The sequence below is a fragment of the Poecilia formosa genome, unplaced genomic scaffold (assembly GCF_000485575.1).
Source record: "Poecilia formosa unplaced genomic scaffold, Poecilia_formosa-5.1.2 Scaffold307, whole genome shotgun sequence".
NCBI lineage: Eukaryota > Metazoa > Chordata > Actinopteri > Cyprinodontiformes > Poeciliidae > Poecilia > Poecilia formosa.
Genome location: NW_006800246.1, coordinates 411,109 through 425,833, shown reverse-complemented (window position 1 = coordinate 425,833; position 14,725 = coordinate 411,109). Strand labels below are relative to the sequence as shown.

The 14,725-nt window shown below is 41.6% G+C and overlaps 2 protein-coding genes across 6 annotated transcripts in view; one reads left to right on the top strand and one right to left on the bottom strand.

Moving 5' to 3' along the window:
* Nucleotides 1-1,128: 1,128 nt before the first annotated feature.
* On the bottom strand, nucleotides 1,129-3,319 carry pbdc1 (polysaccharide biosynthesis domain containing 1). Its single transcript, XM_007572729.2, has 6 exons — nucleotides 3,136-3,319; nucleotides 2,243-2,308; nucleotides 2,112-2,171; nucleotides 1,888-2,028; nucleotides 1,528-1,639; nucleotides 1,129-1,451 (listed from the first exon to the last, which is right to left on the bottom strand). Exons 1-6 carry the CDS (start codon nucleotides 3,163-3,165, stop codon nucleotides 1,360-1,362), a joined length of 501 nt encoding a protein of 166 aa, XP_007572791.1. The 5' UTR covers nucleotides 3,166-3,319; the 3' UTR covers nucleotides 1,129-1,359.
* Nucleotides 3,320-5,406: 2,087 nt separating this feature from the next.
* The window catches only part of dmtn (dematin actin binding protein), a 17,227-nt gene continuing 7,908 nt past the window's right edge, over nucleotides 5,407-14,725 (top strand). Inside the window, exons 1-8 of one of the 5 annotated variants that reach the window (XM_016661016.1) lie at nucleotides 5,407-5,728; nucleotides 10,671-10,718; nucleotides 10,829-10,909; nucleotides 11,275-11,418; nucleotides 11,593-11,637; nucleotides 13,625-13,733; nucleotides 14,413-14,457; nucleotides 14,539-14,691. In XM_016661016.1, the coding sequence (XP_016516502.1) occupies nucleotides 10,710-10,718; nucleotides 10,829-10,909; nucleotides 11,275-11,418; nucleotides 11,593-11,637; nucleotides 13,625-13,733; nucleotides 14,413-14,457; nucleotides 14,539-14,691 (586 nt within the window). In that variant the 5' untranslated portion in view covers nucleotides 5,407-5,728; nucleotides 10,671-10,709. The remainder of the gene's footprint in view (nucleotides 5,729-10,670; nucleotides 10,719-10,828; nucleotides 10,910-11,274; nucleotides 11,419-11,592; nucleotides 11,638-13,624; nucleotides 13,734-14,412; nucleotides 14,458-14,538; nucleotides 14,692-14,725) is intronic. The other 4 variants (XM_016661013.1, XM_016661014.1, XM_016661015.1 and 1 more) reach the window with 4 other exon arrangements.

Below are 14,725 nucleotides of genomic sequence, written 5' to 3'. Positions count from 1 at the left end.
AGTTTCCTAGGAGTGCGTAGGGTTATGCTCAGCAGTCGATTCCTTCTGTCTTTTTCTTGTCAGAAATTTGCAAGCTATGCTATTTGACTGGCAGCTGATTATGATTGAAAAACAGAATACATCTTATGATTAAAACAAAAAATATATAAAATGAAAAAAAGTACATTTTTATACTTGAATTTTTTTTATCTTCTCTCCAACATTCTGAGGACCCCCAAGGAACCACAGCCCCCACTTTGAAAAACACCACCAGGTTTAACAAAGGTTTGGTTGTTTAACAAAAAAAATAACTAGCTAGCTGGATATCAGCTGGAGCAACTGATCAAATTTAGTTACCTGATCATATTCAGTGTAAAAAGACTTGAGCTAAGTGTCTAATCAGCCAGGGCCTTCCTACAATTCCATCTGATTCTCATCAGCACTCCGTCTGCAATTTCTCCCATTTCAACCCGGCCAATTTACAAATTAAAATAATGTTGAAACAAATGTAAAAATGATTAAATGATCATGTGTTAGTTATTTTGGAGATAAAAAGGTCAGTTTGTTTTTTAAAAAATTACTAGTTCTACTTATGTGGAACTATCACTTTTTCATCAATGATAAGCAATTTACTTGAAACAATTTTCTATATGTTTCTTAAAATTTTGTTTTATCTTATTTCAAGTGAATAAGAAAATTAGAAACTGCACAAAAATTATTGGTAAAATTGTGTTTTTAGACTTAATTACTTTGTCATTGCACAAAGACAACAGTGAATTTGGCAACAAAATGCTTGGGTACCAGAGAATACAGAAAAAATACTGAAAAATCTATAAGTGGGCATATATATATATATATATATATATAAACTGGTGCAGGTAAGACAAAAGATGAATAAAATAAATACATATATATAAAACATAGCATTTTGAAATGGTCTTAGTGGGGGATTATTGGTGTTGAGCAATCTGATGGCCAATGGGAGGTCACTATTTGGTTGTACAGCGGATGCTGCAGAATCTCCTGCCAGACACTAACCATTAGCACAATTAGCTAACGTGAAATCTTTTCCTCAGCATATTAGTCAGTTCATTCCTCTGATTTCTTCCGTCTTTCCTTCTGGAGCTACAAACAACAGACCGGACACACTGCGGTAAACTGCTTATTTATTCCAATTACCACCAACGTTATATTTTTACACACAATTCTATCTGAAGCGAGCGCTGGATAAATCTTAAGAGGAAATATAAAAAAGCTTGATGGTGAACAGCGTTGAGCAAACTGACAACATGCAATGTCTGCTCAGTGCCTGCAGTTCATCTGATGAGGGTGAGCGGGGTGAGACGGGTCCGTACTGGTGTTTGCTGGTTGAACTGGAGGTTAGCTTTTTGCCCGTTTGGATGTGAACACTGTGTCGTTGTGGCCTTCTCTGTTTCGGGCGATCTCCACAGCAAAGAACTGGACTCTGGTGGCTGAAATCACCAAAAACACGATATTCACTTTCTGCCCTGAGAGACGCCTTTGGTCCACTGAGACACTCCAACTCACCAAATATGGTGTTGTCCTCGCTGTAGTCCTTCTCACAGTCCAGACGCAGCAGGGTGCCGTAGTTGAAGTCCTCCACGATTCCCTCAAACTGGTTGCAGAAGGGGCGCCAGGTCTGGGCGTGCAGCAGCAGTGGGATGACGTTCATATTCATCAGTTGGATCAACAAGAAAAATCAATCATGCAAATCTCATCAAGTTATTATTCACTTTAGATTAATATTTCTTGTTTCACTGCAGACGTTATGATCCCTGAAGTCTCATGTTTTGTTTTTTTTTATAGAATGTCTTCGATATGACTGAGAAACGGACTGAGAAACCAGGAATCCTCTGGAACATTCCGCTGCAGCAGAACCAAACTGACCTGCTTGGCTTTGTCTGACTTCAGGTCCTCCTCTTTCAGCCGCTTCACATCCAGGTCTTTGAAGGTTTCTCTGAAACTCGAGTAGATCTGGTCGTCCACCTTTGTCAGCTTCAGGAACTTGGGATCGACGGATGAGATGAGCTGAAAGAGAAGGAGAAAATGTTGGAATCTGGAAGGGAACGCCGTGGTGTGATCGGTTCTTAGCGGGGCAGTGGGATCGTTACATTGAAGTAGACCTCTGCGTGGTTGTAGGCCTTCATCGCCCACATGACTTCAAGCCGGGGCTGAAAGAGCAGAAAGGTGGATCAGTGTTTCACCCACACATCCAGATCTGGATCTGACAGAAGACACTCACGTCATTTCCGTAAGCTTCCGCCGGCAGAGACAGAGCGTGTGCAGCCGCCGAAGCTCCCTCCACCCCCTGGAAACAAACACACACACACACACACTCCTGTTTAGATGGATGCAGCAGCCAGAGTGGAATCAGAGTGTGTGTTTCAGTAGTTGTGATTCTGTGTGTGTGTGTTTCCTGGACTATCAAGAACTTTAAATGAATCGTGTTGCCACCAGTGCAGAGCTTGTCTAACACTGCCAGCAGTCTGACAGCATATGCGGTGGAATGTATAGAACATGGGGCTTTGTTGTCATTCAACTGCATATACATATTGAGCGAAATTTCACTGCAAGACTCCAATAAAAGTAAATCAAAGAAGAAATAAAAACAAAAACAGAGATGGGAATGCAACTTGTAATGGTGAGATTACAAGTGTATCTGAATATTCCCCCTTTGGGCTGCTTGGGACAGCTGGAAAAATATTTTTCCAGAGGAGATGAGGGGATCACTGGTGGGAGCCATGGGTGGGACTGCTGCTCATCTGAAGTAGTGGGCTCCCTCCCAATTTTACCTAAAACACCACCATGAAACCAGTGTAAAAACCATCAGAGAACCATTATGAAGCCATTATGAAGACCAGAACACTGAAACGTTGGACCTGTGATCAGGAAGCTCCCAGCTTCAGGGGAAACGTCCTCTGAATCTGGACATGCAGTTCCTCACAGACCACTATTTTTCTGCTTGTCAGTCTCAACACGTGTTTTCGTGAATTCTCGCGGTTCTTCGCTTAAACTCGCACCCTACTGTGTTTTTTTCCACACAGGGACTCCGTGTCCTTTAACCAGGACCAGCTCACAGACAGACACACCACACACAGTACATGAAAACACAACAGTTTCTGATTAAAGTCCTACCAGAGCTGCTAGTCCCTCATGCGACGCCATCTTATTCCAAACAAAGATAGTCTATATGGCAAGATGTATCACTATGTGTCGGGCTAAAACCGGAGTTGTAAAACACAGTCTTCAAATTAGGACAGCGTAATATTTTGGTGTTATAACAGTCTTCATCAAGCTGCTACAAGTAGTCCTGTTAAAAGTCTATTTAAAAATTCAGTTACTGGAGTGAGACATGTAACATTGTTCACTTGAGCCTTTTCGGCCACAGAGTGAGTCATCTGAACGTTCTAAGTCTTCGTGTTAAACTATGACACTTCGTGACGTCCCAGGCCTTCTTCTTCTCTTGCGTTTACTGGCTCTCTCCCTCGCCCCCTATGCCATTTTTTCTCTCTCTCTCTCCTCAACAAGCCTAATGCACTACCTTCACACCTCAAATTCAATTCAAAAATACTTTATTTATTCCGAATGGGAATTAAATTGCCACTTGTTTCTTGTTGAGCCATCCGCTCCTTGTTTAGTAATCAAGCTCCCCAACAACTTATTCTCACTCTCTATTTTTTTTCTTAAATACTTCTACATCAACTTGATGCATCTGGGTCCAATGGACCTTACCACAGGGTCCGAGTTTCATTGGCTAATGCCCATTTGACGTCACTGCGCAGCTACCACGTGCTTGACCGTCTCACAAACAAAAGCTAAAGTAGTATACACAATGCTAATGTAGATTGTGGACTAGCAGACCACAATCTACACAATCAAAGGTTTTGCGACAGAACTCAAATAAGAATGGTTCTCCACTGTCAGTGGGGAATCTGTACAGGCGATGTCAGGTATCCTGATCATATTTGTGGAGATAAAATTCACAGATTTCCCAAATCTGATACGGAATGCCTAGCTTGGCTCAAAACTTGTGCACGACCGCATTTGCAGCTCAACCGTCGTAAGATCAATAAAAATAAAGGAGTGTGTGCTGGTGTAAGTATTATTACTTTGCTTTCTATGTGTTTAGTGAATGGGGATATTTTGAGTGGCCCTGCGACAGACTGGCGACCTGTCCAGGATGACCCGCCTCTCGCCCGGTCTTGTGGCACCAGCACCTCCCGATCCCTTTTGAATTATGAAGCTTGAAATATTGTAAGGTATTAAGGAGGCCTATAATGTGTGAACAATGACCCCCAAGTCTGAAGGAAAGTCAATAATAAACACATTCATTATGAAAACCTTTTAGCTAAGTACAGCATAATGGCAGTACCGATACAACTTCTACACCCTGAAGACTGTGTTACAGTCTTACGTTAGCTGAACAGATCAGTATGCAATGTGTACCGTATCTGACATGCATTAAGGATTTTATTTGACCTGAAGAGGCTTTTTACGAAACTGTAATCGTGTTAGCCACGCTAGCACCGAGTAACAGGCCTAGGCACACTCAAACATTTGCCAACAACAGAAATCACTGATTTCAAAAGTAACCATCAAAACCATGAATGCCCGACTTACCCAGCCTTGCAAGAACAATAGGCATCAGTGATCTTGTCCACAGCTATATTTATGCTGAGGTGTGAGGATCTGCTGTTTTCCTCATTGATCGGTAGCATTTAGCTGCGACGCGCACAATGTTGGAGGCATCCCGTGGCTCAAACATCTTTATGTCGTCCAAAAAAGATGATATGAACTTGTTTGTTCCCCTGTCCATTGTCATGGCTGATATTTTTTGAAAATCCGGCAGAAATGCTACACTAATCGACTCAGAAATACTTTGTAGAGAGTCAGTTGAAACGAAAGACGCCATGTTTACACATAGAAACTAAGCCCTGCAAGGCTTTGTTTGTGAGACATGCAGCCACGTGGGACTGTCGAGGGGCGTTTCTGGGCGGGGCTTGGTAAAACCTAACTTTGACTTGATAGAAGTAGCGGTTTGTATAATTCTTGCCAATTCAGCAAATGTTCAGGAATTAACCATCCCATCACTCCCCTGAAGCTATGCCATCCTGGGCAGAGAGCCATATCTCCTAATAAAGGAAACCTTCAAGCTAGGTACTATAGAAAGTCAAAAGTGTCACTTTTATTAAATGTCTAGATAAAAGTCACGCTGTAAAATCCCTTCAAAACGCCGTTTGACACTATCTTCTGAATAGTGAACATTTTGGCATTTATTCTGGTCGTTGAACGCTGTATCAGGCGTCATGGAATGGTGTCACGAGTTTTTTATGTGACCTTTGTAGCCAGATTTAAAGCAAAAGTGGCTTTCCATAGAGTCCCACTGTTTGTCGCCTCACTGCTGTATGATGGGCTCGTCCCATCTCAGGACATCCCGCGCAGGGACAGCAGCCTGGTGACGTAAACATGCCTGAGTTGTGACTGGTGACCGTGCTCGAGCTGCAGGAGGACGGAGCGCGTGCCCACTGGGGGACATTGCTGCTTGTTCTCTTCCCCCCTTCAGCACATAGTGGACCGGCCCACGACAGAGCAACAGGAAAACAGCCTCCTCTCTTCCTCCTCCTCCTCCTCCTCCTCCTCTCCTCTTCTCCCTCCTCCTGCATCGCTCCGAGCGGCTCGGCTTCTCTGCTGGATGTTTTCACTCTGAGCTTCGGGCCGCTGTTTCCAGGTAGGACCGTCTTCTCCGTCTGTTCTTTCATCAGTCCTTCCTCCTCTCTCGTCACCCGCATCCCCGCATCCCGCACATAACCCGCAGCATCCTCCGCGCGCCTCTTATTCACCGTCGTTTATCGACGGAAAACAAACCAAATGGGGCTTGTTTGCGCGTGCAGGTGAAGGTTCCGGGCCTCGTGGCGGGGGTTCTGCTCGGGGATCAGGTGGACCGAACAAAATGAATTAGATGTGTTGAAACGTCACTTTAGCAGTACATCGCATCTAATTGTGAGGGGAAGGCCTTCACATGGGCTTTTGTCTGGTTCGAACATCTCCAGAAGATGTTCACCCTGCTGCTGCCATCACCAAACCCGCAGACCTCAGGCTGCAGCAGCGGGGAACGGGATCCTTCCTGATGGGTTAAACTGGGAGGTTTGTGTAACTCATTCATGCTGAATTCAGATGTCAGGGTGAGGAATGATAGATTACGGATTCAAAGAAATGGTTAGCGATCCCATTTCCATATAAATCTGTTTTTTAATATTTATTAATTAAATGTTAAAAGTTCAGGAGAGCTAAAGGAACAAAATAAAGAAATTGTTTATAACTATAAAATTTTAACCTTGATTAGTTTTCACTCAAAACTTTGAAAACTAAGGTCAAAAGAACTGAAAGTTGAGTGAAATGAAACATAAAAGCTGCAAATCTTTTTCACAAGATACCAAGAGTTCTTGAAAACACATCTAATTCATTTCATTTTTCATGTATCAAAGATAGATCACATGCATTTAATTGTCTCAAATTTCATTTGCTTCTAAAATATAAGCACAATCTAGATTGTTTTTAGATGAACACATTATCTAAAAAATGTGTTTAAACATGGTGACTGCTGATATTTGTGAAGCAGAATCGAAAGATTTGAACCATAGAGAAAAAAATTCTGTCCCAGACATCTTTTAGTGCAGAGTTGAAACAGACAATCTTGTTTTAATCAAATTAAAAGTAACAACATAAATTGGTCTCAGTTTTTTATGTTGTGAAAACAAATGAAACATGTACAGATGAAGCGACTGTTTTTGGTGGATTAGAGGATTTCACTAAGCTTGGTCAGTATTCATAGATGGACTATAGTTGTTGAATGGACCCAGTAATGTGGGAAACATCCTTCCTGCCTGACTTTGTACATTCAGCCGGTCTCTTGTAAGTGTGTGTCCCATTATGGAGCACACACACCCTGAGCCGAGCTCCATCACTGGCTTTCTGGCAGCTAAAAGCTCTCGGTGATAAGACTATCAGCCGTACAGACACTCAGACTGCAGCTGCTTAGATCACTGTCAGGCACACACACACATTATTACTCAGTAGTTTTACCCACTTTACAGTTACCAGCTACAGGTTAGTGTGGATTTAATGACCCAAACATATCTTTGTTGCTTCACTTTTGGTTGTTTTAAACCTTAATATACAAAGGGGAAACAACAGGGAATCGATATTCCTATTGATTATAGATTATTTAAACTAAAATCTTCTGCTTTGCAATGTTTAAAGAGGCCCAAAGAGCGAGAAGCCTGCACAGAACTGAGCCACCAAACACAAGGAGGCGTAATGACGGTACACAGGAAGTGACAACACATAGACTAAAGAACTAAAAAATAAAAACGGCAACAAGCAAAAACTGATGGGTCTGTCCAGCAGTCATGGAGCAAAGGGTGTGGTTCACCCTGGACAGGTGCCAGTCCATCACAGGGCAATGCAACTCTTCACCTCACACTTAAGGGAAGTTTAAAGATTCTAAGTAATACATGGATGTTTTTGACTGTTTCCTGTGGGAGGAAACCAGAGTACCCAGGAAGAACCCACACATGCACAGGGAGAACATGTGAACTCCATGCTGAAAGACCCCAGGCTGGGATTCGAACCCAGAACCTTCTTTCTGCAAAGCACCAGTGCTACTACAAGTGCAGTCACATACACTGATAAAAAAAAATTATTAAAAAAAATTTAAATGACCAAAAAGATACAGAAAAAGTGCTATGGAAACAATTCACCACATGGATTAAATAGTGACAACAAAGAAATGACATAAACAAAAAGTTATCCATAGAAACTTAAATTTGCAAAACACAGCTGCTGGGATGTGTGTGTTACTGATGCTTACAGATGTGATGTTCTGACACACAGTTAGGGCTGCCTGCAACCTACAATTAATATAATAATCGATTATTCTATCAATTGTTGTGACAATGAATGGATTTTTTGGACTAAAAAATGGCATATACCACAGATTTTTTATTCAACAACTTATCCCTTTTGTATATAATAGAAATACATTAAAATATGCAAATAAACAAATTCCTGTTTTAAACAACAAAATCAACATTTTATTGCTTAAAATTAATTAACAGCATTCCTTTAGTGAACACCTTATCATTGTAGCAAAGGATGCATCTGCAGCTAAAACATCACCATGTGAAACTGTGGGGCTGATCTGGTGATTTTTATTTATTTATTTTTTTTGGATTAACTGATTAATAACTGGACAGGAAAAGGTGTTTTTTTTTCTTCAGAATTTGAACCAGGTGAAGCTAAAGCTCCGAATTAATGAGTTCAGAAGACATTTACACAAAGACATTTTTTTTATTTTTATTTTTTAGCTCAGTTGCAAAATGTAGATGTTTTTAGTACAGTTTTGGCTTAATTACTGCTCTGATGTCATTTTTTTAACAAATGAGTGTTTTGAGTTTGCATCCACCAGTTAACGATTAATTGATTACTAAATTAATTAATGATTATTTCAAAAATGTATTCATTTTTAATCATTCCAGCCCTGCACACAAGCTAATTTTCATTTTTATGCTAACCTGAGCTAACATTGAGAGTTTAGCTTTAATCCAACAGTTTGAGATGGATTCCTACTCCAATAGTCAAATAACCTCCTTAGCATCAAACACACCTTTTGTTTTTTTTCTTCCTCCTCCAGCTCTTCTTCTCCTGGTATAATGTTTGTTTATGGAGGTGCTTGTTCACCGTGAAGTGTTGTGGTATTTTGACAGACAGTGTCTGGTGAACGATTCTTCCCGGTCTGCTCAGGTTGGGGTCAGGTGAGGCCAGCAGGGAGCTCCTCTCTGGCTGATACCTCAGCAGCTTTAGGTTGCAGACATGAGCTGCTGGATGCTGCTGGCTGTGTTCCGTCGTCCCTCTGGAGGGAGGAGTGTAACCACAGCAGTAACAGTTGAGGAGCGCCTGGGCGTTGGCCCGGCTGGAGGAGCTGATAAACAGGAGGGGAGGAGGGAGGCAAATGAAAAAAGCTGCTTCACAGGAAGTCTGGAAGCTTTAACCCCTCGGCGAAGCATTAGCAGACAGGCCCTCATGTTCTTAAGATATAAGGTGTAGTTACTGTGAACGCAGCGCCTCCCCCCCCACTCATCCACCCTGAGCTGTCCCTAGAGGAGGCTCGGATAACAGCCAGCCCTGAAACTGACTCAATGGCGTCTCAGCCTCCTTGCCCCGTTGTGTCCTCGTTCACCTCAGGGACAAACTGTCCATGTGAGAATGAAGGTTTGAAACTGGAGTGCTGGTTCTGTAACACAGCTCAGATGGAGCACAGCATCCACTAATGCTGCTTAGCAAGGCATTTAGCAATGACTTATGGATGTGTTTGTGACAAGATTATAGGAAATATTGTTGAAATTTTAAATCCTTTTTAACAATCAGAGCATCACTTCAGTGTTTTGCTTATAAGAAACTAAACACACACACGTCATATTTAATCCTATTAGGTTTTGCCAACATCATGTGTCTTACCCAGTGGCACATCAACATGTGGCAGGAAGAACCTGGAATCAAATGCCGACTCCCCCACTGTGAAATAAACTTATGATTCATGTAAAAAGATTCTAGAAAATGATTTATGAATTATTGATCCGATCATTATTGAGAATAAATAATTCTGTGTTTTTCTTCTATCTGTTAGCTAGTTGCTAAGCTAAACATAAAGGAAATTACATGTTAGGAAATGCAAATGAGAGCTAGGGGTAAGGGATGACTCACTAGGTAACGCCCTCTTCGGGGCGTAGCTTAGACAGAGGCTAACAAAGCAGATCACCAACTGTTCTTGGGTGCCATTTTTGTCTTGCTAGCTCTTAAAGGTAGCATGTGAAATGGACCATCTGTATTTTGGTATTAATAAATGGAATTCATGAATTCAACTCACTGACTCTAATTTAACTTCACACATCAAGAACTCAGCATGGAGAATGGCTAATTCTCCACAGCATGTACAAAATGAGCCAAGCTGCCGAAGTACAGAATAACAAAGTGTAAATAACAAAATGACATCTGCTGCCATTGTTGAGAACAAAATATTAACTGGTTGATTTGATCAAAAACTGATCAGTCACTAAACTTGCCTTTGCCAGATTTTTTTTTACAGTTCTCAACATATAAAATAATAATAAAAATGCTGTTAAACTTTATGTTTAAGCTTTTTCCATGGAAAAAGCTTTTCCATGGAAAAAGCTTAAACATAAGAAAATTGTCTGGTTTATGCCACCATTTTTCTCTTTCCCCCTGACAAATTATAAGGGAAGGAATCAAACATGGATATTCTCTGCTACAACTAGTCAGCCAACCTTTCAATCAGTCTTTTTCATGAACACATGGTGTCTTACATTCTTCTAGCACGAATGTTTTTAAGTAACTGTGTCTCTATGTTGCTTCCTGTTTCTGGTTAAAAGCCAGGCTGTTTTGCTGTTGGATAATAACAGAGAGCTTTTTAAAATCTCACCCTTCATGATGTTCAGCTGTGGGAAGAAAATGTCGTAATATGCTTCTCACTCAGAATCAGGATCTAAATGAGTCAGTCCAGAACTCATTCATGCTAAAATGCCAGGCTCTGGTGACATGTTGGGAAGGGAAGATGTCACTGACTCACTGTCTGTCCTCCTATCCTCCCCCAGCTGGTTTAAACTGAGCAGAAGGGCAGTCTCTCTACAGCCATGCAAAAGGTAATTCATTTTCCTGTATCATCAGTAACAGTTAAAAGGGAAAAAAATGTTTGGGACTTGTGAGTTTGGAACCAGCTGAAACATCTGAATGTTTCTGACTGTTCTTGCAGGTGGAGGGGCGTGTAACTCCTGTTAACCTTCCATCATCTAGGGGCCCGAGCGCTCCGGGGTCTCCTGCCACTGGCATTATGGTAAATACAACATAGACATGTTCCTTCTTTCATTTGGAAAAATAGACATCTCTGTCAGGTTTTCTTTGTGTGCAGGATCTGAGTGATGCAACGTCAGGTTTAGTTCTGGGTTTCATGATAATAAATGCTTCATAGACTACCTGAGTCTATCTCAGAGACTGTATGCTGCAGACTTCGTGTTCTTCAAAGCCACTTGCATACAAATTGCTGTTGTTGCTGAAATTCCTCTATCTTCTGTCTGCAACACATTCCTCTTACTAGCAGTGAAATACTCTATGTGTGTGTGCGTGTGTGTGTGTGTGTGTGTGTGTGTGTGTGTGTGTGTGTGTGTGTGTGTGTGTGTGCGTGTGTGTGTGTGTGCTTAGGCTCGTCTGAATGACCAGATGGTTGGCTACAAAGACCTTGCAGCACTGCCCAGAGATAAAGCCATCCTGCAGGTGGAAAGGCCCGACTTGATGACCTATCAGCCCCACCTGAGCTTCTCACCACTTGACCCGCCACGCAGAGAGGTACACACACACACACACACACACACCATTACATGGGTAGCAGTAATGGGAGACCTGCTTACCTTGCATGCATAAGTACACTTAGACTGCTCTACACCTGTAATGTTTCTACAGGTTTAGAGAATTAGTACCAGAGTACTTAACCATTAAGTGGTAATCTTTTTGTCTTTGCAGCGCTCTATGTCCCCTCCTGCCATGTCTCCCTCCAGGTCTCCTGAGGTAGGATCTGCTACAAGCTGTATAGATGCTACAGTTTATGTCTTCCTCTGATGTGTTTGCTTCAGATTAAGTCGTGAATTGTAACTTTTTTGTTCCCACTGTCATCACTGTTTTCTGCCTTGAGAAGTCAATGGGTGAGAGGCAGGATACACCTTGGACAGTTCAACTCCAGACAGAAAGCCATGCATGCATTGTCCCAGTGATCATTTACTGTAGTTCATGTTTTTGAACTGTAAGGAAAAACCTGGAATTCCTAGAAAAAAATGAATGTGTCCATGAGAACATACAGCAAGGCCCCAACGTTGATTCAAGTCCAGGACTGTTTTGTTGCAAGACAACTATGGCACCATACTGCACATATATACATAAAATATTTATAATTATATCCACACAGAGATATTCAAGTTTCTGCACAGTGTGCTGGCTGTTTGTTTGATTGGAACTGTTTGGGTATTCTATACCCATAAGTTTAATTTCAGCCAGTTGCCAGTGGTACATCCTGTGCAGCAGATTATACTTCAGTAATGATTTCTGCTTCTCCTCTGCTTTAATAGTTTGTTTATGTTGCTATAGACGCTGTCTTAGCATTTCTGATCCACTCCAGGAATATTTTCTTGCTGGAAGGTGTCTCAAATGTTCTCTCAGCCATACCTGATGCCAGCCTCCTGGTTTTATTCAAAGACAAACCTTTCATAGAATTTCAAAGAGGAAAACTGTTACTTTTTGATACCACGGGAAATGTTTCATGTTTCTGTTTTTTGGGGTAGCGGAGGGGGGTTACTGGTTTCTTTTGTTGCTTCAGTGTTAAGGATCTGTTAGAGCTGTTGGCTCAATTATTTTCCTTCAGTAGTTGGTACCACAGTAGATCGGAGCACTGTGTGGTTCAGAACTTTGCAAGTAAGAAGCACATCCTGACATGGGAGCACAAACCGACTGTCAGATTACCATAATAGCTCTCCGTGTCCGTGAAGCTAAACAGATAACAGTAGTGTTAGCTTTAGCTTATGTCATCTGGGAGGCTAAGTGCTTCACTGTTGCAGATGCAGCTTTATTGACCTTTATAAGTTGCTGTAGCATTAGCTTGTAGTACTGCACAGTCAGCATGTGGCATCCTTCAGGACTTTACTTTTTCCTGTTTGCCTCCAAGAAACCTCCAAACACATAAATATTTGGCTTCATTTTAGCCTTATCAGCTAAGTAGGTTACTATGTGAACATGTTTTTTTGGGGGTGGTCTGGGAACTGCTTTATAAATATCTTATTATTTTCTAGTAAACTGATATTTTTACTATTTGTAGAAACTGAGTTTTGACAGATTTCTTCTTAGTTGTCTTGTTTCTGTGCCTCTGCAACTCCTGTTGGTTCTTGTTGCTGTACTCAGTCTTACTGCATGTAAATGAGTATTTTGGTAAAAATCTGTTTTGGTCATTTTGTGATGTTTCTCACACAGTAGATGACCCTCTGGAGACCCTTCTGATATGTCCCACGCCTCACTTGAAGGTCTTGCCCTCAGCTGTTTGGTCGTTTCACTCATTCAGATTTTTTTCATCAGATTCTTCACCATCAATTGCTGCTTTGTGTTGCTCATAAAGAAATGTGACACTGATTTGCAGTTTGCCTGGAGGGCCGGGAACTGAAGCAAACGGGAAATAGAACTCCTCAGTCCATAGTAACTGTTACTGCAATATATAACAGCACTTTTATTTTGGAGCTGAGCATCATTCTGTTGAGATTTCCCACGACACAAATAATTTGTGTCTGAATTAAAAAAAGAATTTATTTTTTTTAATGTTTTTTCTTCCAACACCATAAACCAGTGTAAACAGGTCTGAGTTTTGTGTCAAAGTGTTGGACACTTTTTGTCTGTTAGAAATGTTTTGAATTACCCAGAATACATCTGTAGCCATCCCAGCCTGTCCATGGATATTGTTTCCTGCAACTGTGGAGAGAGCTTCATCTGTTTAATCTGATTGCTGCTTCCTGTTCAGGTGAAAGGTCGCAGAGCAGAGAGCGACAGTGGCTCCCCTGGAGGATCCACGCTGCAACTGCAGGCAGGTCGCAAGATAAGCACCAGCCTGCAGCATTTCCATCGACCAGGTAACTAGTGCGCGCACACACACATACACACAAATACACTCGCACAGACATAATAAATGTGGCTATTTTCTGGATTCCTCACTGACTCCATCCAGAGAACATCTGCAGTGCTGTCTTTGGTTAAAGATATATTAGCCCCCACACTAAATGAAAGACAACCTGACATAACTGGTATTACTTTAAATTGTTGGGCCCAGCAACCCAGTGAGCCGTCAAGATGAGTCGTGTTGAATCAGGTCCAATGTCATGCAATGGTAGAAAGGGATGAATGTGTATAAAACCCTCAATACTCATTAAAATGCTAACATGAGCTATAAAACTATAAAAGCAGCAAATACATACTAGAAGGACATGTTGTCTTCTTTGATCCTGGAAATTTTAATCTTTCATGTAGTTCCTCTGTCATCCACCATGGGGCGTTGCAGCAACTTCCCATCACAACTCTAAAGTAAACCCAGCTGCAGCTTAACACTAAAGACAGTATCAGTACATTCAATGATGACTTTTTTTTCTAGGTAGAGCTCAATAAATGAAATATATGTTGTTGTTTTAACAATTTAATATTTGTTTAGCAGTTCTTACTGACGTGTGTGGTGTTGATCAAACACTCCTGCTGCCACAGACTGTAAATCTGATAAATCTGATAACAGAAGCTGTTCTTCTTCTCTTGAACTTCCAGATAATGGCTCCAACATCTACAGGAAGCCTCCGATCTACAAACATGGTGAGCTCTTGTTTCTCTCTGTCTTTTTTTCTGTCTTTTTTCTATGAAGCTGTTGTTGTTGTTGCTGCTGTTGTCACTCAGATGCTGTTCGCCCCGCAGACCTTAACAAACCGTCAGAGGGCAGTGGGGTCATTCAGTCTGCCAAGTTCCCCGCCGCCCAGCCTCCAGACCCCAACCAGCCCTCCAAGATTGAGACAGAGTACTGGCCCTGCCCACCTTCACTGGCTGCTATGGGTAACACACACACACACACACACACACACACACA

Coding starts and splice junctions, on each gene's coding strand:
- pbdc1 (XM_007572729.2), bottom strand. CDS start 3,165: ATGGCGTCGCATGAGGGACTAGCAGCTCTG. Junction 2,172..2,242: donor CGGAAGCTTACGGAAATGAC/GTGAGTGTCTTC, acceptor CTGCTCTTTCAG/CCCCGGCTTGAAGTCATGTG. Junction 1,640..1,887: donor AGTCAGACAAAGCCAAGCAG/GTCAGTTTGGTT, acceptor CTGCACGCCCAG/ACCTGGCGCCCCTTCTGCAA.